Raw genomic sequence first — 22791 nt, forward strand, 5'->3', positions numbered from 1 at the left:
TATATATATATATATATAACGTAAAGGAACAGTTATGTTGGCATTATAGGCCTTTAAAAAAATAACTTATAACTTTTAACTTTCATAAAAAGAGCAACTCTACTTAAACTACTAGCTTGGTTTACGTGTGGGTGTTGCCCATGTACGTACAAAAGTTGCTCTTATGACCAAATGACTTCATCCATATTTGGTATTACTTGACGTCACCAAATTGTTTATTAATGATTTGACTTTCAACCAATCAGTTAAACTGCTGAGCGATTATCAGTTAATTGTCGCGCGCGACGCATGTGCGATCGCGACACGCATAGCGTTCCAAAAACTAAAAGAACGCTACCAGCGCACATAAATCAACCGATAGTTCTGTTGTAAAGATGTCGGACGTGGTGACTTCAGACGTTGAAAGAGATCACACAAAAGAGCTTGACAATGTCAAAGAAGAGGTAAGCGACAGATTCGAGTGGCCAAGAAGAAGTAGAAAACGGCGCAAACGTACCGTCATTGCCCCAGACCAGCTAAACAAATTAGAGTCATTGTATTCCTTAGAGACATGGCCTACCAGGGAAAAGAAAGAAGAATTAGCAAGAGTCATTGGTATGTCAACGCGTTTCGTAAACATATGGTTTCAAAATAAGAGATCTCGCATGAAGAAACTGGTCCAAGAACAAACTGAACTGCACAAAATCAAGAGAAGAAAACCAAACGAACACGAGAACAGCGAACGTGATCAATATGAATCAACATCAGATATCTCTAAAAAAAATAAACCATTTCGAAGCTCTGGAGTTTTACAAAAGATCTTACCAAAGCCAGAAGAGCCTGATCATCCTAAAAAACCTGACACGTATGTTGAATCCCAAGACAGAAAGGGGAGCACGACAGTCAGTGGCACTACTGTAGAGAATTTAAGCAATGCCATTGCATCATCCAAATTTGCCAATGCAACTAGGCCTAAGCCTAGCAGTTTTTATGGCACAAGATTTGTAACCAAAAACACCGGCCTCAAGAATAAAAACGTTGGTGATAATGAATCTACTTCAACGGCCTCTAAAGTTTCTACAAAAGGTCTGATTCAGTTTAATTCAGACAGTAATAAACTAAAGGTTAGTTTTATATTACCAAGCCGTTCTTTAATTTTTAAATCCAGCAATTTTTCATCACATAGGCCTATTCAATAATAATAATAATAATAATAATAATAATAATAATAATAATAATAATAATAATAATAATAATAATAATAATAATAATAATACCATTAATGACAATAGGTTATAATTAAAAACTACTTATCATAAAACTAACAATTATAGTATTACAAAAATAGGGAAAAATCTAATTAATTAAAAACGAAGTTCGTATGCTTAATTTAATAATAATTATCATATTTTTCTTTCGCCTAACAGCAAAACCAGAACAAGGGAATGCATGCAGAATCGAGCGGCATACCACACTCTACCAGATCCAAGTTTAACTTGCATCGCTGTTTAATTTTAATGATGGCTCTTGGAGAAGGGGGTATTTTAGGTAAAGCTGATCCTGTTCATGACGTGGTCACTATAAATAGCAACCTCTATGGAATAAAGTTGGATAAAAAGCATCTGGTATATACAAGATCAAGGGGATTTGAGATAATGGGAGGTGGAACATGCGGATAGATCGAGGCTTACATGCGCAAGGAAAATAGGGGGTGAGGAGTTTGAGAGAGTGAGTAACGGATAATGTAGTTTGAGCAAGGAAATGTGAATGATGACAATACAAAAGATTAAATAATAATAATAATTCTTATTAGACCTAATAATAATAATAATATTAATACATTTGTTATAATAGAATATTATATAAGAATTATAGGAGATAAAACCTATAGGCCTATGTGCGAATATGCCTATCAGGCCAATATCAAAACAGACTCATAATAAAAGTGGTTCAGATGTCTCATTAAAATGTTATTCTATTTGTATATGCGTTGTGAAAATATAAAATTCTGAACCGTTAATTTATTGTGATTCGCTACATATGTATGTCAAAAATCTGTACTGGCGTTCTCGTGCAGTCCCACTAAAGTTACAAAAAAACTGAGAGTGAATTAATGCCTCTTCTTTTCTTGCAAATGAAACAATAATTAAAGTATAAATTGATAAAAAGACATGCGTCAATTAGAAGAAAGGATATTTTGCATCCGTTTAAAATCGATTTTAATTTAACGCCAATATAGCTAGAAATATAGGCTACTGTACTTTGTCTACCATCATGATCAATTCGATGACAGCAGTTATTCTATTGAGTATTAAAATTAGCAGCAGTTTACTGATGACGTAAACAGAGACAAAAATACTATTTCTAATTTGAAAGGTTAACATTATCGATTTTAAGGATAAGTATTATGTGACTTTACAATATCTCATTTTCATTAATTATCAGTAGTGCCGCTGCTCAATTAAAACAGTGAATTGAAGACCACTCGTACTAACACGATAATCACTAAATTACGTCATCTCGACGAATCATCTTTTCCTGTTATGAATTTTGTAATTGATCAACTCTAAGAAAAAAAAAAAAAAAAAAAAAAACCCAAATGTACATACACACTGTCCAATGATTAATTTACTTTGTTGCGTTCATATAAATTGTTTAGATCCGTTAAGTATTTAAACATGCCGATTTTATATCATTACTTTTAAACGTTGCAAGCACTTTGGCCGGTGTTGTCACAATTACTTGTTCCGATAGGCTTGCTGTATACTGTATAGCGCATTATACTGTATTGTTGTATTTATTATATAAACACTATCAGTACTTTTTCAAAAGTGATGTAATAAAACTAAATCTTTCTATCACCTGTTTAAATCTTCTTTATAATCTCATTCGTTGTTTTGCTAATTGTGAAATCTAATGGTATAGTACTTTGATTTTTCTATTCAATCTGTTCCAGTGGTTGTAAAATTTACAAATACTGTAGGCATAATTATTTGATCAAAGATGATCAAAGCAGCGATAAATTTCTTGAGTAATTTTGGTTGAGGTTTTTAGCAAACGCCCTCTAGGCCCTATGCAATTGAATGCAAGTTGAACGTCTGTGAGTGGAGACTGATGCTGATATACAACAACAACATACAGTACCTGCACACCTCCCGAGTTGAGGCATTTGGTCAAAATGTTTATACAAGACGGATGCTGCATGTAGAATTGATAGTAGTTTAAATCCATTTCCACTGTTGTTGTTGGTAAGTCTACTTCCTATGCTAATATTAATCACATTTAAACGAAGAGATAGCTGAAACAACATCACCATGGATGAAGTCGCGGAATTTTCGAAGTCTCTTCTTAAAAGTATGGCTGAGCTACGGCAAGCAGGAGAGCTGCTCGATATAACGCTGAAGGTTTCGGGTCGGAAGGTTCGTGCCCATCGTATCGTCCTAGCTAGCGGCAGCCCTTACTTCAAAGCAATGTTGACTGGTAGCCTATGTGAACGAGAGAAAGAAGAAATAGAACTGAAAGGGATAGACGATGGCATTCTTAGAACTCTAGTTGAATTCCTTTACTCAGGAAATATTTCTGTTACTGAAGCAAATGTCCAGAACCTATTACCGGCTGCAAACTTGCTGCAAATTAAGGCAGTTACCAATAAGTGCTGTGAATTTCTGAAGCACCAAATACATATCATAAACTGCATAGGCATTGCTAAATTTGCAGACACCCATGACTGCAAAGAACTCTATGAGTATGCATGCGATTTTATCCATGAGCACTTTAAAGATCTTTGCAATAGTGAAGAATTCAACCAAATGGAACCCAATGAATTAGCCAACATTCTGAGTAGTGAAAATCTAAATGTAGACTCTGAAGAAAACACATTTGAAATGTTAGAAAGGTGGCTACAATATGATCCAAATCGTAGACGAGCTTATGTTCCCAAATTAATTTCACACATTCGCCTACCCTTGATGTCTTTTAAATACTTAACAAATATGTATGAGAACAATGAATTTATCTGTGAAAGTGTATCTGCAAAAGAGGCGGTGAATCGTGCCCTGCAATATCACATCTCTGAAGACCGATCCAAATTGATGGGCGAGAAGAAGATGCAAGTTACTTGTCGCAGACCAGCAAAAATGTTGTGTGCTGTTGGTGGGAAAAATGGATTTTCTGCAACATTGGAAAGGTAAGGGTAACAAGAATATATATATAACAGTTCTCAATTCACAGTTGTTTCAATATTTAATTGGTTTTAAATTGCTACTTAAAGAATTCAGATAACAGTGAAAAATAAAAAAATTTGGAATTGCTCAATAAATTAATCACATTATTCATCAAGTTTCAATCAGTTTCCAAGATTTAATGAAATTTGACTATAATTAGGTGTATTTCTTTGGCAGTGTCATTTTAATTCTCATTTTTTTCATGGATGAAGAAAAAATCACATGGCACGCAGCCTGCACAGTGACGGCGCCAGGGGCAGGGGGGGCTTGAGCCCCCCCCTGGTCTGTCTGGTCAAGCCCCCCCATCTGCCAAAGCTCATCGGGCAGTCGGACCAAAAAAAAAAGGCCTAGTTTTCCCATCCCAGCTATTTCTGGCCATCTAGAAGTCAGATAACGCTGCATGCTATAGTTATACCCATAATACTTAGCCCCAACCCCAGTCGGACATCTTAGTCCCCCCCCCCCCCCCACCCCATAAATTATATCCTAGTGCCGCAACTGAGCGTGCAGTGAATTTCCAATGCAGTTTTTTGCAATAATGAATGATGAAAAAATGCCATGTGATGTCATCGGTTCTGAGAAAGTAAAAAAATAATTTCTAAATAAATTATGTTTGTATTGTTATAATAATAAATAATAATTAAATAAACAAACTATTAACAAAATATAAAACAAAATAATAATAATAAACGAACATGAGCAACGTAAAATTTTAACTTCAACTTTAAGTCATTCTTTTGTGGATGGTAAGCTGACTCATTCTTTGCTATCCAGGCAAAGTATTTATTAAGCTTACATTGACCTTGCTCCATATTTTGACATAAAGGGTCAACTCACCACTCACCTTAATCATTTTGCTCAATGTTTTGACATAATGGTCACGTCACCTCAATCATTTTTGGAAAAATACAATCTGTGATTGTCATAACACAAAGAAAATCACATTAATCATCATTAACCTTGTTTAGCAAACCCGCCGACTGCAAATATTGATGATTTCGATTAAAAATAAAATTTTATTTTTGGCCATTTAGCGCACCCACCGGAATAATATAAATATTGGAAATTTAGGAAAATAGTTTTTTTTAAATTTTTATTAAGACCTCCACTGCCTTGAAATCTCCAAAGATAAGGTACAGGTATGTATAATTCTTCCTAAAATAAATTTTAAGCATTTAACCATCCTATTTTACATTCACCAATAAAATTTTATTTTTATTTTGGATGATTTTGGCAAAAATATTTGCTGCATAAGAAAATAAAATTTTATTTTTATTTTTATTCCGCCCTCCTCCGATAATCTTTAAAAAAAAAATAAGTATGTGAAACAAGGAAGAAAGAAAATCTCGCCTCAGCAAACAAGAATCTGCTTAGAACCTAGGCCCTAGATTGTAGTGCCCACATATTTTTGGTTTTATCAAGATACTGTGAATAGAATTGAAAATTTTACAAGGGTTTAGAGATAAAAATAAAATGTTGCATTCAGGAATAGCAATAAAGAGGTGCTTATTTTAAATGATTTTTTGTCAAACTAGAGGTGGTATCCGAGATCAGAAATGAAGCGCCGATGAATCAACGCCGAAGGGAAAGCGAAATAGAATTGAGCTGTAGCTTCTGGGTTCAAATCTTTGTTGTTTCGGATGCCAGGATTTTTTCTCACAACAAAAAACTACTCCCCTCCCAAGCCTCTTAAAGACACTTGCTTAATTTTGTAATTGGCGAGTGCCCTAAACAATAGTAAATTTATCTTATGAAATACCATAATGTGAAATTAGTTTACTAATTATTAATGTTCTGTGCAAAATAAGGATTATTATTTATGATAACTGTACTAAAGTGATTATTATTGATCGGGATTGTACACAAATTTATAACCATACATATGGCACTGTCATATTTCGCTGTTACTTGGAAATTTGGAGTTAATAAACAAAACAGCTGATATCTGACACAAGGTAATTGCTTAGTTTGCATATACGATTATAATTAAATTTAGATTAACTTTACAGATAGAAGCTGGTTAAACAATCACTTATAAATAATAATATTGATATTATTTTTTATCAACTTTGTGTTGGTTATTTTTGTATTAAAGAATTCAATAATATTTTCTATTTTAAAAAGCAAATTTTGTGTATTGTTAAAGTAAAGCCATATGTGAGCTGTCGTGACAAAATGAGTCTTGTGGTCGGTCCACCAGGTCAATTGGATATATTCAAGAAAAAAAGTGATATTTTGACAAAAATTGGGTTTCAATTTTTCTGATAAGTTTAATATGTATATTTCATAGTAGCAAAAGTTCCGAGTTGAGTTACCTAAGGTTATCATGTTCTTGAGTCACCTTTTGTAAAGCTATGTTTCAAAATTGATAGGAAAACCAACACAAAATTTGTCAGTTGTTTATCTTTAGAAGTGATTTTCTCTTAAGTATGCTTTTAGACATCTGAACTTTAACATGATTTAAAGACCAAAATAGAGCTTATTCTTGTATCTAAATATACCAACAACTCATTTTTCATTTTTCGTACCACCAGACCTATTTTATTACGACAGCTCACATTTTTGTATTCAACAATTCAATAATTATATTTTCTATATCTTATTAAAAAATTTTGTTTTTTAAACTAAAGCTATTTAGAATTTCTTTGTCATAAAAAGCTTGTTTTTTTTTTACCCTAACCTATGATTTATCATACAGTATACATATTGGCTTTGAACAGTTAAAGCTAACCTTAGTTGCCAGCATTATAAGTGCTCAGTTAACCTTCAATATATCCCTATTTTCATTGAAATAAGATGTGGTTTTAACTCTGTTTTTTTGTGTGGTTTTCTACATTGAACAAATGATGTATTCACAGTATGGCTAAATATAATGGTGCTCATTGAATCATGAGCTGCTTGTCAATGAAAATAATTCTCTTTAAATCTCATTGCTATAAATAACCACATACCGTATTGTTTACCTGTAGACGGCATTGTATGCACTTGTTGTTAGATAAACAGTCAATAAATATAATGGTACTGATCAATCTTGAACTCATCAACGATGAAAGTAAATTCTATTTAAATCTCATTTCTATAAATAGTGACACATAATTGGTACGTTGAGTACTTGGTTCTGGACAAACATTAAATCTTGAAAGACTTGGTCTTTGTTCATAGTAAATGGGAGAGCGTTAACAATTGATAATGGCTTTTACTTTAATGATTTTTAAAAAGGACTTGCTATGAAGACTTCAAATATACATGACCTTGCATTTAGTTCCACTGTATTTATGTCTGTGGTTATTTTATTACTTTAGCAGTTAAAACAAAAATGTTAATATACCTGTATCACGCCACATTTTGTACAGTATTTGTTAAAGATCAGTTTTCCCAGGGACTAAACTACCCTTGGAATATTATGAATCCAAGGCATAGTTACTAAAAAAGGAACAGCTGTCTCATTGGCTAGCTATTTTTAGATATTGTTTGTAGAGCAACATATTAATAAAAATTTATGCAGTTTCCTTCTATTGTGGCTGCTTGAACACTGCTTATATTGTAAGCCTTACATTGTTGAATACTTAAGTATTATTGAGTATTCAAACATATCCAGAATTATGTAATACTATATGGTAACTTTGGTAACCAAGGAGCTGCTATAGGAAATATCTTAAATTCAATGCTAAAATAGAAATTAATTTATTTCATATTTATTTATTCCAGTATATAAAACTAGAAAAACCAATGACTGAATTGAAATTGTTTCTAATATTCTTTATTTGAAACAACACTTATTCAACAGTGGCACACATATGTAATGGTGTGTCCAAGAAAAAAGAAACACACATAATTAAACATTTCAAAATATAAGCTAAAATTCAAACAAAATTTGAAAAATACAACACAATGTTATATGAACAACCAATCAATTCCCTATTTCCTACCAGACTTCAGTCAAGCTAGCTTTTCCATTTTATTATAATCCAAATTATAACATTCATAGTTAGTTCTTTTTAAACTTATCAGATTAACATTTTTGTGATTATTGAAAGAGGGAGAAGCATTTTTAAGATTTGTGAATCATAAATTTCTGCTAAGTACTCAAAAGCTGAACAGTTATGTACAATAAGAATCTGGTGAAAATAGCTTAGTAAATTTTATGCAAAGCTAGACTGCGTGACAGTGTTCCTGTTTTACAGTAGATTGTTGCCCTTTCCTAAGAATTCTAGAATTCTTGCATAAACATCAATTAAAATATTTGGATTTATATAGCAAGAAAGAATGTAGTTTAGAAAATCATATCAGAAATATTTGCCTATAATTTAAAAATTCTAAATTAGCATTTATTTCCATCACAAAAACCAATTTAAAGAACATTCTAATGAATTTATAGAGTACATAGTCATTAAGAGACTTCTAGTTTCTAGTTATACTGTAAAGTGTAATACTACATTTCATTTGGAATTACAGGTCTCCCTCCAATTAAAGAACGTTTTTGGGACTTCAATTTTCATGGTCTTGGTCAGTTTTGGTCTTTAATTAGAACAGTTATTATGAAGATAAAATATGTGTTTAGTTGGGGATGCAGATAGATGGTCTTTAATTGGAGACGGTCTTTAATTGGAGGGTATTTAATTGAAGGGAGACCTGTATTTTACCGTACATATTTACTATACAGAACTAGTGGGCATTCAAATCTCATCAATTTTCCACTCTCATTCAAATACACTAACTTAGCTGTTCCCTTCCAATGCCAGCTAACTATATCCTGAATGTGTACATTGCACGTAAGTGTCAATATTTGGTAAATAATTCTAGTCTATAAATCAATTTCATATCAAATAGAATACTTGCAATTTGCATTCGTATCTGCAGCGCTATTATTAGAAAAGGGTGTTGCTAAAAATAGCGACGAATCAACCAATCAGATCGGTCAGCTTGACTAATGCTCAGCCTGTGTATGCAATTAAGCTGCACTAGATACTGTATACTTCATGATTCAAGCTTAATATACAATTATGCTACAGTAAAACCAGCTTAAAGTAGCATTCTCACTAAACAGATGGTTTATCTTGCACAATACAATAAGTACATTATACTATTTATTTTATACCTCCATGATTTTATCTGTGCTAGCAAGAGGGATGGGAAAATCAGAATGTTTTTTTTTTTCCATTTTATATTATGAAAACAAATAAATTGTCACAGTATAGAATTATAATATATGCTACTAGCAGTGTTCTGTAATCATAGGTCCATGCTATAATGTCTCATGAAGGTAGGGTAACAGAGCTATTTTAGTTGAGAAGAAATCTCCTTGCATGTTTAGGATTTGGACCTAGGACCCTGGGATTTATTACACCATAAAACAACTAAATTAGTAAAGATCATAAGGTTTGATAACTGGCTGAAAGTTCATTTGGAATTCACACATACAGTACAGTATCAACAAATCCATATTTGTACTGTAATACCATTTCGGAATATTTGTCAACAAGCCTAAACGTTCACCAAATTAAACCAAAAATAACTTCATAGCTAAAACAAAATTATTGTACTGTAAAATTATAATATTATATAAGGTTTTGTTTTTTGTTAGGCTTTCCTCATGCAATTTTTTCATATCCTGTGATGAGGAAGTGATTACCAAATAAAACCAAAAATAACTTCATAGATGACATTATTATTAAATATTCTAAAATTATACATTCTTATCTTAAAAATAGTTTTACAGATACAGATACTTCCGTAATGAAAACATTACGGTTGGTAACTGTACCACTTTAAAAGATAAATTACCTGAGTGGGTACTCTGCCTGTGATATGAAGAATGAATGAATGAATAATTAAAAAAATATATTTTATTTATGATGTCACTTTGTCAGAAAGCTCCTTAGTAATAAATGATCTGTAATAGGGTAATAGGACCTGTATCACTAATTCTTAAAATTTAGGCAGAGTATACTGGCCTAATTCAATCCATACTGTACATACAGTAATCACCATTAGGTTGTGGTATAAAACTAGTGTAAAAATAGCCTACTGCCTAAATTTGAATATAAGTAATATGATATGCTTCATACAATATTTGCCATCAACCTGCAGTTTCAAGGACCTCGTCTTCTTACACATCAATGTAGTTATTGATATTGCAATCATTTTAAGCATTAGTGCTATAAATAGAACAGCATTAACCAATGAAAACACAGTGTTTCCAATAATGACTTGGCATTGTGAACAATTTGTTTCATGTCTGGATTAATTGCATATCGGCTGATATGATTGTATGCAAGGCTCGAGTGTTCTTCAATGCGATCGGTGTATCATGCAAATATGTAATTAAGTTTATGCTACTATAAATAGAACTAATGAGATTAAAGGCATAGATGTCAGGAATACGAATAATAATTTGTTTTTAAAATTTAATTTTGAACTATATAGCAATAATCTTGTTAACTGTAAATGTATGTTTAAAAGGGATCTTCCATTTTAAATGACATTTCCATATTTTACTTTTAAGGAGATATTTTATCTTTCGTAGAGAGCACCTTACAGTAGCCGAGACGGCTAAACTGGTGGTAGCCACTGTGGGTGCACTAAACCATCAAGATATCTTGGTGTCCGGTTCAATTCCTATTGCTGCTCTCCTGTATTTCAGCTAGAAGTCTGAAATACAAGTTACGATAGCTCGCCGTCTTTCAGATGAGACTTTTAAGCCATGTATCTTGTGTGCAATATGGCCCATGTGCACGTTAAAGAACGTAGTACATATTTCGGAAAAGATTGTTAGGATTGTCTCCCGGTTTACTGCCCAATTCACCACCATAAGGTTCCCACAGGAAACAAGTCTTCTAATAGTGGGTTGTTTTTGGTATGATTCACACCAAAAATAATAATAGTAATAATAAAAATAATAATAATAATAATAATAATAATTCTAGAGACTTCTATAGCACATGTGTTTACCATTCAGTGCCTATGGCATACTCCAAGAACAAAATGTTAATCTTTCCTTTTTGCTGCTGTTGTTTTCCTAAATATTGTTGAATGTGCGTGAGATAGTTTAGTGAGATTAATGATGATTGGTATTGTAGACAAAAGTGAATATGTACAACAATCAACATATCATCTAGGAAGTTGGTTGACAAGTTTCAGCATGAACGATTGTTTTTTTTTTGTATCTATGAATAATTTATGAAATGTTTTATTTATTTTGCCTGAAGATGTGGATGGCTTGTATTCAATAAAATTTGAGATAAAGTGTATATTTTAAGAGCTATTTTTATACCTGATGTTAAATGTTTTGAAAGTTAGAGTTGGAGGGGCACCCCATTTCCAGTGATGATAGTGGTTTTTGCTCCTCCTCAGCTTCCCTCTTTGTCTATGATATTATGGTTTTTATATGTTTGTAATTGTTTGCTGGAAGGAATAAATATAAATAAAATGCAACTCTTCTGATTATTGTACAACTACTCTTTAAATTATTATACTCTTTAAATTATTATTTTAATAATCTTTGTACAAAGAATATTTTTTTATTGCTATTTGGTCTGAAAATATATTTAAAATTTACTTCATTTTTGTATTATCATCAGGTGGGCGGAAAATAAAATTTTGTGTTCATATTTTTAGCAAAATGATTTCATGACAACGGTGGGCAACAAAAACAATATTTTCTGTAATTTCTATTTTTGCAGTAGCAGGTTCACTAATAAGCCAATAATAATGTAGGCCTATTTTTATTTTTTAAAATCATTTTTGGCGGATGGTGGGTATTTGAAAAATATGTTGTTTGATTTTCCAATACATTGCAAATGCAGTTCATATACTATTGTTTATAAATTTTCAAATTTTGACAGCGTGGAGATCTACCATATAAATACAAAGGAGTGGGTTGAAGTAGCACCGCTAAGCTTTCGACGTCTTGACTACGCAACTGCCGTTCATGATCGCAAGTTATACGTAATCGGTGGAACTAAAACAAAGATACGTTCTTGTAAAGGTTCTGTACACAGAGAACTAGATAGCAGTGTGGAACGATGGAACCCTGAGACAAATGCTTGGACACCTGTAGCGAACATGTTAAGATGTCGTAGTCATCACGCCTCAGCGGTCTTCCATGGAAAAATATATGCTCTAGGTGGCTATGATGGAGAAACTTATATGAGGAGCGTTGAGTGCTACTGCCCATTGACGAATCAGTGGAGTTTGTCGCCCCCAATGTTGAAAAGTAGAAGTTTTTTCAGAGCTGTTGTTGCTAATGGAATGCTGTATGTTATAGGAGGGTGTGGACAGGATATTAACAGGTATGGTGTTAGTTTTTAAATCTCTGTCCACTGTTGTTGTTGTGCCTATATATGGTCATGATGTGATGTCGTCATGACCATATTTAGGCATGTCGTCACATGCTTTCTTCAAGAAAAATCTGATAGTTTGGACAGGGCTTCATACATGAATGGAAATTTTTTGTCTCTGTTCTTATTTTATTTGAAAACATTTGCACATTCAGGAGTCGCGGAATACTTTCAGAAATCTGCATGGTCTCCTGTACTCTCACAGGGATGCAAAAAATATCCTGCAACCTAACCCATTTGAGGCATGTTGTGGCAAAATGGCTAAGTTGTAGCAAAAATTGAAAATCAAATTATTGGTATTTTCAGATACCTGAGTATTTGATCTTTAAAATGAGGAGTCATTCATTTAAATTGGACATTTCAAGCCTAAGTTATTGGAAAGTGAAAGCACAGTACTAAGAGTCAAGATAAACATGATTTTGAGTAATTGCCTTTCAAAGTTATTTGTGCATACATTGTTTAATAGAATGAACTATGAAAAATAACATTAAACAAACCATTTGTTAACCACTTCCAGAATTATACTTTGGGACATGATTAATAAGACATTAAACTGTTGATCTATAGTGAAAAACAAATTTGGATTTTTAGGCAATCTTTTGAGCTCCCATATTTTATAGCTCATTTACTCAATACTGGACTGTGCGACAACTTAACCATTTTGCCACAACATGCCTCATTTTTCGAAATGATTTTTGCATGTTTTAGTACTTTAGTATTATTTTTATTCCTTAATTCCACTGATCGGGGGAAAAACTATGCCCACTAAAATACAATTAGGAAACGGGAAGATGGCTTCTCCCAATTAAGGACTCTTGGCAGTTCTGAAATTGAAGTTGCTATAATATCTGGAAAAATTGGACTCGCAGAATCTCAAGCATGTAATATTACAGATGTATTATCCTAAGCAAATAACAAAAAAAAACAAAAAAAAAAACTTGCTAATTTTGAAGTAACATAAGAATTATCAGTTTGAACATAAATATTGGTGTATTTTAAAAATGTTTACCTATAATTTTTTTTGTTTTGTTTTATTATCCTTAGGCCTATCCAATATGAAAATCCGGGAACAAATTGTTTAAATTAAATAATTTCTATGCTTACGTTTATAATTTGAATGAGAATGGAAAATGAATACGGTATGTTTAAAAGTGATATCTTAAATAAGTTTTTTTATTATTTACATTATATACTTTGTGCTAATTTTTGACATTTTTTTTAAACAATAAGGTAATTTTAAACCTGAAGTATATTAACTTTTGTTTCTATCAGAAAATGAAAATTGATCCATCGTTTGATTAACATTGTAAGGTGTTATTTTAGCAGTCATTGAAACTGTAAGCAAAGGGGACTGATATATTCCATTTCATACTACCTACTGTATACTTAGTCAGTGTTTGTCAATTCTGTTGTGTTAAAATTACTCTAGATACAGTAGGTTTCTTATTTTAGACTGTTGATATCTTTATAGTCATTCCTTAGCTGTCAATATGCATTTCTATAGCAACAATCTCCCACGGGAGAATATATTAATAGTACCGAGTATTAGGTCTGAGATGGACGGAATGTTAAATGTGGTTGATAACTTTGCATGCGATTCTAACGTGTAGAGGAACAACAATTATAATTCCAATTTAAAACTGCAGAAAAAGCAGATAAGATAGCAAAATAGAAATAAACTATTAAAAATGGATATATTTATGTGTTGACATTTTGGTTATTGGCTACAAGTAAAAATAACAAACACGAAGGTTAAAAACAGCCAAAGGCAAACTTTCCCACTCAGCGTTGTTTACTCTTCTAAATTTAAACACAGTACTATATTGAGACAGTGGCGGATTTAAAGGCGCCCCCAGCCGGACCGGGCCCCCTAAATTTGTCAAAATTATTGAAAAAGTAGAGAAAAAAAGAAAATTACATTCAAAGTTATGCCATTTCCAGCCATTTAGAAATGCCATAATCATAAATTGTCTTGCCACAACACCAACCATGGTGGGGCTGATATGGTATAGACCCTCTCTCTGTGAAAACCCCTCCCTGGCCTCCTATTTCAAATTTCTAGATCTGCCATTTAAAGAAATATATGCTCAATTTAATATTTATTCATTCATTTAATTCAGATATGAAATTGGTTGCTTATTTGCTACAGTATTGCTAAGTCTGATGATTTGTATTTATCACTTGTTAGAAGATTATAAAAAAATAGAATAAATAATGATAATATAATAACGATAATACTTTAAATGATATTAATACTTAATAAAATGATAATTTTGAGTAGCCCTTTTTTAATGTTCTAGAATTGTACTACATATAAATACAAATGAATATATGGCATGGGGAACTCAAATCATCTAAGAATATACAGCAAATCACTAGGTAGAAATCAAAGTTATTTTCAATTGTAACACAAGGTTGAATTTAAACCATCTTTACAATTTGTTTTTTGCAGTGTTGAAAGGTTTGATCCTGATTCAGAAACTTGGGAAATGGTATCGCCAATGGCAGACAAACGAATCGACTTTGGTGTCGCGGTTTTACATAACTACATTTACGTGGTGGGCGGCCATAATGGTACTTCTCACTTAAGCAGCGTGGAAAGATACGACTGTAACAGAAATAAGTGGTCGGTCGTCGCTTCACTGAATCTCGCTAGAACAGGTAGGAATAATATACTACGGTTTTTGTGATATTTTTAGAAGAATATTATTTTGTATTAAGTGTTGACGAGTATTCAAAACACAGGCTAGCACACGTGGGAATAACATTGTATGGTTTTTTTCATGGTATTTTTAGAATATTTTTTTAGATTGTTGGTTAGTGTCTCTATACCGAAGCTATTAATTATGAATCAAGAATGTATCCACAACATAGTTACCATGAAAGACATTTATCAAAGTACGCACTGTACTTCCATCTGTCTTTTTTTTATCTTATTTTCTCTTTGAAAGTATTGTCATTACCATTCTCTATTTATACTTTACCTTTACACAAGCATCGGTAATCAAAAAAGTCATTAATCAAATTACTACTGTACTTCTATGCATCTATTTTTATTTTTCTCTATTCATTCATCAATTTATATACTTTACCATATAATCTCTCTGAATATATATAATCCTTCTTGTTAATTATAAATTATTACCTTCATCTATTTGATTGTTTATATAATTTCTCACATGTATATAATTTTATTTTATCTCAATCAATCAAAAACCTATACCTCCATCTGTCTAATTATATTTTCACCTTCATCAATCTACAGTAATGTCTAACTTATTAAATATTTACCTCTCCTATCTAATTATGTATTGCCCTCAAGCTAACTATATCACTTTACCTCCATTTATTAAAATTCAATAGTGTATGAAACTTTTGTGGGAAAATTAGCTTCTCAACATACAATGAATTTATCATTATAATATTATAGTTAATATATTTACCAGCTCTGCCAAAACCAGCCGTTTGTCGGAAAATTGGTGGTATTTTTAGATTTTGCATGAATTCTTCTTTAAAGTCGTGTTTATTTGATGGAAATTGGTTGAGTATTAGCAAAGTTATGAACATTTATAATTCATTGGATATCAGCCATGTAGGTTTTGAGAAAATCAATAGTTTATTATGAAGATATGTATTTTAAAAGAAATTTTAATATAATAAAAAAAAAACAGTGTTTGATATTTTGCAGAAGTGTCCTTCAATATGTCTTTCAATATAAAATGCAAAAAATCTGAAAATGTTGTCTTGAAACGTTTTGGGTGTTTGCGCGAAATTAGAAATTGCGAAAATGGCGGGTTTTGCCAGAGCCAGTCATATATGTATACCAATAGTTAATCTGAATAAATTAGATGAACCATTTTACTTCATGTATACAGTATATCGTTTTGTGCAATTCTGTATCTTTCTGTAGATTAATTTATATTTTTATACTTTATATCTTTGTAACAAGGAAGACAATTTTCATGACTTCGTAATGATTTCATGACTAATAAAATTCATTCTGATTGTGATTTTTATGTTTACAGGTCTAGGAGCAGCTGTAATGGGACACAAATTATACGCTGTTGGAGGTCATTCAGGGTCATCATATTTAAACCGAGTTGAAGAGTACGATCCTGATGAAAACCGTTGGCAAGTGATAGATAAGATGCTATATTGTCGGTGCAACTTAGGTCTAGAAGCTCTCTGATTCTACCCTTAAATGGACAAGTTTTTGTAACTTAGGCTTAGAATTTGAAGCTTTTTGATGCCACTTTTAAAGGCTCAGGTTGGTGCAACCTAGGCCTAAGAGCTCTTTAATTCCACCCTCATGCTGGGCACACACACTCCACTGTATGACAGTCTGCTGATGAATCCATGTCTGTCTGTGAGAGATTAATGACGGTACAACATCTGCTGGCAGTTTGAGTGGATCGTCATTAAGAATAATTTGTTGGAGCGTCTTATCTCATTGCGCTCTCTGTAGAATCTTGTCGGCCGACGACCATCAGCGCAGTGTGTGCCAGACTTCAAAGTGACATGTCATTGCAACTTAGGCCTAGAAGTTTTTTGATATCAACCCTTAATGTGAAAGTTAGCTGCAACCTAGGCCTAAGAACTTTCGATTCACCCTTCAAAGCGAGAGTGGTTGCAACTTAGTCCTAGAAGCTCGTAATTTCACACTTAAAGTGACAGGTCTCTGCAACTTAAGGCCTAGAAGCTATTTCATTCCACCCTTATAAGTGACATCTTTCTATACCTGTTGAGAATGAATACACCCAGTCAGTAGCTCTGATCATTAGAACATACCCAAAAGTATGCTATGTAAACTGTAGAGCATGCCATATCAACTTGTTTGGTCCAATTTGAATTACGTAAAAAAAAATATCTAGGTGCACCATTTTGTATTGCAATAAACCTTTCCGCTAAATCCTTGTCCACTGTGTATTGTTTGCTAAGGTGGTCCCACAAAACGACAGTGTTAAAACATGTACGCAAGGATGTGCGTTTGTGGGACACGCACATGTGCTTATTAGACTTTCGCGAATTACTGGCCCTGTTCTGATTGGTCAGATTGGTTGACACTCCAGAAAGGTCCATTGTGCAACATGAAAATACAAGTTTTGTATTCAAGTGAAATGCCCATATATGGGTATGGTTATGTCATATCACATCCATATATGGCCATGATGATGTCATATACCCATATATGGGCAAATTACTGGTCTTTATCACAAGATATAATGTTGTCAGATCACTAGGTGCTGTGTACACGAAGTACAGCAGTGTGGTTTTTTATTTTTGTGTGTGTTTTTTTGGGGTTCGTGTCGAGGAAGTTATAAAAATAAAAATGAAAATTTTAATCGTTATGTAAATATATGCAGCTGTTTCTGCATATTCTCATTATGTAATGTACCATACTGCGCCAAATCCACTATGATATTGAATAATATAACATAACTGTATAAAATCTCACTGCAAGTAGTTTCAATACCGTATCAAAATCCGGTTTTAACCAGTCTCTATACTGAATATCTTGCGTTCTGATACCGACTTGAGCAAAATTCTATTTATAGCATCTTAACTTCCTTGTTTGCATAATTTTATTTTTAGCTTGTCTGATAATGTTAATGTCTTGTCTTCTTTTTTTATGGGCCTCTCTTAAAATTAGAAACAGCCATTAGTATTTAACTGTCAGCATCTATTCATTTGAGCATACCCTCCACGATAAATTTATTTTATTTGACATTTGAAAGATCTCTGAAATAAATATTTTTTAATAAAAAATTTCGTAAGATTGATTTTACTTTTTTAATCTTAGAAAAACATCAGTAAAGCGGCATTTTTGTTAAGATTTAGGAGATGCATTAAATTTCAGTTGGAATAATGATTGATTTAATCCATTAATTCTACATCAGCGGTATAAGATGTTAGTTTATTTTAATCCATATCCACTTGCATTTATTATATAAATTGTAAAATAAATTACCAGTAACCTTCAATACTACTGAATAGATATATAGATATACTCTCATTAGCAATAAGCTTGGCAATTAATCATTCAATTATAAGAACCCTGATGCTATAAGAAAACATAAATTTCTGACTTTAGTTAATAGAGTGAACCAAACGATAAGGTGGAAAATACACTTTTCCCCGCAGTTTTTAAATATTCAAAAATCTGCATCTCATTCACCATTCCCAATTTTCCATCAAATACCCTTTTTGTGTCTTGGAAAAATCAGTTGTACAACATATAGAGAATTATCAATAACTTCATGTAGCTTTAGGTGTGGTTATTAATATTATCAACATTTATGTTAAGCTAAGAAAATAAAGAGTTATTTCTCACTATTAAAAGAGTTATTTCTTATTATCAACTTTTATGTTAAGCTAAGAAAATAAGATTTATTTCTCACTATTGAAAGAGTTATTTTTTATTATCAACTTTTATGTTAAGCTAAGAAAATAAGATTTATTTCTCACTATTGAAAGCTACTGCATGCTGCAAAACTACTGGTGAGAAATAACTCTTATTTTCTTAGCTTAACATGAGTGAAATTCAATATTATATCAAAAAATTGTTTTTCCTGAAGAGACTGCCTTTAAATATATCCATGACAATGTTTTTTTGTTCAGCAATGCCAAACTTCATATTTAACTGAATGTCTAATTACTGTACACTTCATCTTAATTTGCTAAATAGAACAATAATAATTATTAATTAATAATAATATAAGAGATTGGATATTAATAGGTATGGTCCAATTAGCGTTGGAGTAATAGATGTCAAAATTAATTATATAGTACTCCACATCTTTAGACGACCATTATATTTTGTACTTGATTTTGTTTTTTGTTTTTTTTTTACCGATAAAGGTACTTAACTCCCACATGTACAAGGTCTGTTATTTACAGTTGCCTGATAAATCTTGATAAACACCTTCCTACATCATTGGTTAGTATTACCTCCTTGTCACTTCCTTTGGCTTCTTCTGTTACCGTGGCAATGTGTCCTCTTTGTTATTTTTGAATATCAATAAACATGAGTACCGTTATTGATCCCTTGTGATTTACATGATCATATTTATTTTCATTAATGGAGTATCCTTTTATTGTTAATATGCTTCGTTTCGTAAATGCAAGAAAATGTAAACACTTTAAATTATAATATATAGTGCTTATTGAAATCATTAATATTCTAAAACGTCATTCTTATAATGGTACTTAAGTTATGCTTTACTGGAAAAAATACATTTTGAAATAGATTGCTCCTTCCAAAATTCGATCAGTAGTCTCCCGAATTTTCATGGCACTATCGAATAAGAACACGAAAATACTAATAATGACTATTAGATTAGTTGGGTATTTTTGTACCAAATTATTAAGCATTTCTGTGTTAATATTTTCTGTGTATGCTGATTTGTCAATGATGTACGTACAAAGGCTTTCTGGGTGTTACTCACATCTCAAAGTCTGAATGCATCATGAAAGGTTTTGGAGATGGGGGCGCACTATCGCACCTTCCGTCTGTCAAATTTTGAGTTCCAGGGGTTGGAACGTCTGCCCCTCGGTTAGAATACTCTGTACATATTACTATCATTTAACTACATGGCATTACCACCGCATATTTCATAGATATACACTCAATAAGTTTATTGTACTGTATACGTTTTGCTTAGTCCCCTCTCTATTTTGTAAAAAGTCCCTTACTTCTTCATGAGGGTTCTTTTTTATCTCCTGTTTCAATTTTTTTTGTCCTGTTAATTTTATGTATATGGCTTTTGACAAATTAATTTTTGTATTGAGTTTCATATTTTTGTTTCATATTTATTATGATTGAATGCGTTTATGCATTTTAATATAATATTAAAGTATTACAAGGGATTTTTTTTTCAAGGATATTTTTTTTTTCAGTGTTCAATTTGTGTATACTTATTACCAAGTGCAATATATAAGAATAAAGTTGATGTCAGGTGATCTGTTAAACCTAAGCGTTTTTAGATTTCTTTATCTAAGCTTTGAAGATTATCCTTGTACATTACCTTGAATAGATTTATCACAATGTGTAATAAACATTGGCTCTGTTTCCAATATATGCAAATATGAAGACTCTTTTTCATTCATTTCTTGTGTTAAAGGGGAGGTTTTCATTCAGTCGAAGTTATTCATGACCAAAACCGTTATTCACTACATACAGATGGATGTGTCGATGTAAAGAAGTTTCTGTTTTGTCAGTTTTTTTCATGATCAGTGGTGAATGAGGGGGCTGTCAAATTTTTGGGGTTAGGGTCTAAACACCGGTAGGGGTAAAGATTGAGGGAGGGTTCTAAGATGGTAAAAACCATATGTGCATTAACCACATTATTAGGAACACAAATTTTCATCCATAATTTTTAACATAATTCATAAGAGTTCAAAACATACTCTTTTCTGTAACAAATTTAACTGATTATTTTGAACAAAAATTTTTGTCACTGCGAATTTATTTATAATTTCTCAAGTGTATATTGCTTTCAATTATGCATTAATAACTTGGCAACAGATGCAAAATCAATTTAAGAAACACGATGAGTTTATTTGCATTACAAAAAGATCATTGATGTAAAGTCATCATGCTCTAATCAAATATTAAGTATCAAACGTGATCCCTTTTGTCATGTATCACTACTTGATTAATATTTGATTAAGTGTGTAAACATGATACCATTGTTCCTCATAATATAGATATGGTTATGAAAAAATATTGATTACAGTAATGAATTAAACATTACAGTAAAATTAGATATGATAAAGCAATGTGTTATTAAACTTCAAGAGGAAGGGGAAGTCCCTAGACATTTGAATTGGCACTGACCTAGAATTCCAGATTCAAACTTGTTTGTCCAAATTTTACTATCTTTCTAATTAACATGTCTTGCTACAATAATAATATTTAAGAGATAAATTAATAGCAGCTATTATAGTTTTTATTAAAAGTCTATAGAGTAACATTCGTTTTGGACACAATCTTTTTATTATACTGTAACTTTAATATCTGGATACAAATCTATTTATAGTAACATTCATTTTGGATACAATCTATTTATAGCAACAATAATATCTGGGATACAAATAACATTCATTTTGGATATAGTCTAATTATTCACTAAAGCTAGTTCATGAAAGCTTGTGTTTCAATTAATTAATCATGTTATTCAATATGAAGGATGTATACTATCTGTTAATACTTGTCTTTTAATTGGAATCTATTTATATAGTGTCATTTGATTTGGAAACAAATCTATTTATAGCAACATTAATATTGGATACAAATCTATTTATAGTAACATTAATATTGGATACAAATCTATTTATAGTGTCATTAAAGTTTGCAAACATCTCATTATGTTAACATTCCTTTGGATACACATCTATTTTAATTAGTTTTAGCATCTAATAATTCTTTCTCTATGGTTTTAGAATCTAAACAAGTCCACTTACCAGTATTGTTTAAAACATTTTAGAAACAAGTCCACTTATATCCAAGATATGCGGTCACCATTATCAAATACACTATAAACTTGAATATTTAACTTAAAAAAAAAACAAAAAAAAACAGTGGTGGCAGCATGACTTGCCCAACGTTTGACAAGAGGACCGATTCTACAAATGAGAGCATAAGTGGGCGTGGTCTGGCGTTGCTTAAAACATCTCGGAAAGGGGTCTACGGAGCAAAGCTCCAGAAACTGATAATTTAGGGATTTCAAAGCTTTAAGCAATTTTAAAGTATAACAATTTTTTTTCTCCCTGGTAATTTTTTGTTTTTCTCCCTCACAATGTGGGGGAGGGGGAGGGGGAGCATTCCCACACCTTTAATCTGCTGGCTCACCCTTCACCAGCACCAAATAGGCAAAAAAAAAAAAAATAGTTTCTCATCCCTTAAGTTCGCGCATCCATTTTCTCTGCCTCACTAAATATGTTTTCTTTTTAAATTTCCTTTATTTTACGAAATGCATGAAAATGTGGCTAACATGCATTAGTAAAATTCCTCTCTATCGATGGTTCATGGTTGGGGATACATATGGTATGAATCATGTCTAGTGCTTCTCTTATTTGCTTTCAATGTGTCTACTTGTTAAGAGTGAGAAAATAGTAGCTGTTTCCCATCGACCATCTAAGATCTGCCATCTCAGAGAAAAAAAAAAGTGCCCTCATTCTACTGTTTTCAAAATATTAGGACGAGAAACTACTTTTTTTTATTTCTTGGCCTAATATCAGAATAAAGAAAC

General features: G+C 31.9%; 1 protein-coding gene across 1 annotated transcript; it reads left to right on the forward strand.

Moving 5' to 3' along the window:
- Positions 1 to 3091: 3091 nt before the first annotated feature.
- On the forward strand, positions 3092 to 17314 carry LOC117123099 (kelch-like protein 28). Its single transcript, XM_033268928.1, has 4 exons — positions 3092 to 4165; positions 12047 to 12493; positions 14994 to 15202; positions 16567 to 17314. The coding sequence occupies exons 1-4, from the start codon at positions 3294 to 3296 to the stop codon at positions 16728 to 16730; spliced, it is 1692 nt and encodes a 563-aa protein (XP_033124819.1). The 5' UTR covers positions 3092 to 3293; the 3' UTR covers positions 16731 to 17314.
- The last annotated feature ends 5477 nt before the right edge of the window (positions 17315 to 22791 follow it).

This window comes from Anneissia japonica, unplaced genomic scaffold (assembly GCF_011630105.1).
Source record: "Anneissia japonica isolate Jap-2015-1 unplaced genomic scaffold, ASM1163010v1 scaffold11402_len470986_cov188, whole genome shotgun sequence".
Lineage (NCBI taxonomy): Eukaryota > Metazoa > Echinodermata > Crinoidea > Comatulida > Comatulidae > Anneissia > Anneissia japonica.

Bases quoted from the DNA above. Each gene is read 5' to 3' on its own strand.
- LOC117123099 (XM_033268928.1), top strand. From the start codon at position 3,294: ATGGATGAAGTCGCGGAATTTTCGAAGTCTCTTCTTAAAAGTATGGCT. The intron at 12,494-14,993 runs GTATGGTGTTAG...TGTTTTTTGCAG, and splicing joins TGTGGACAGGATATTAACAG to TGTTGAAAGGTTTGATCCTG. The intron at 15,203-16,566 runs GTAGGAATAATA...TTATGTTTACAG, and splicing joins ACTGAATCTCGCTAGAACAG to GTCTAGGAGCAGCTGTAATG.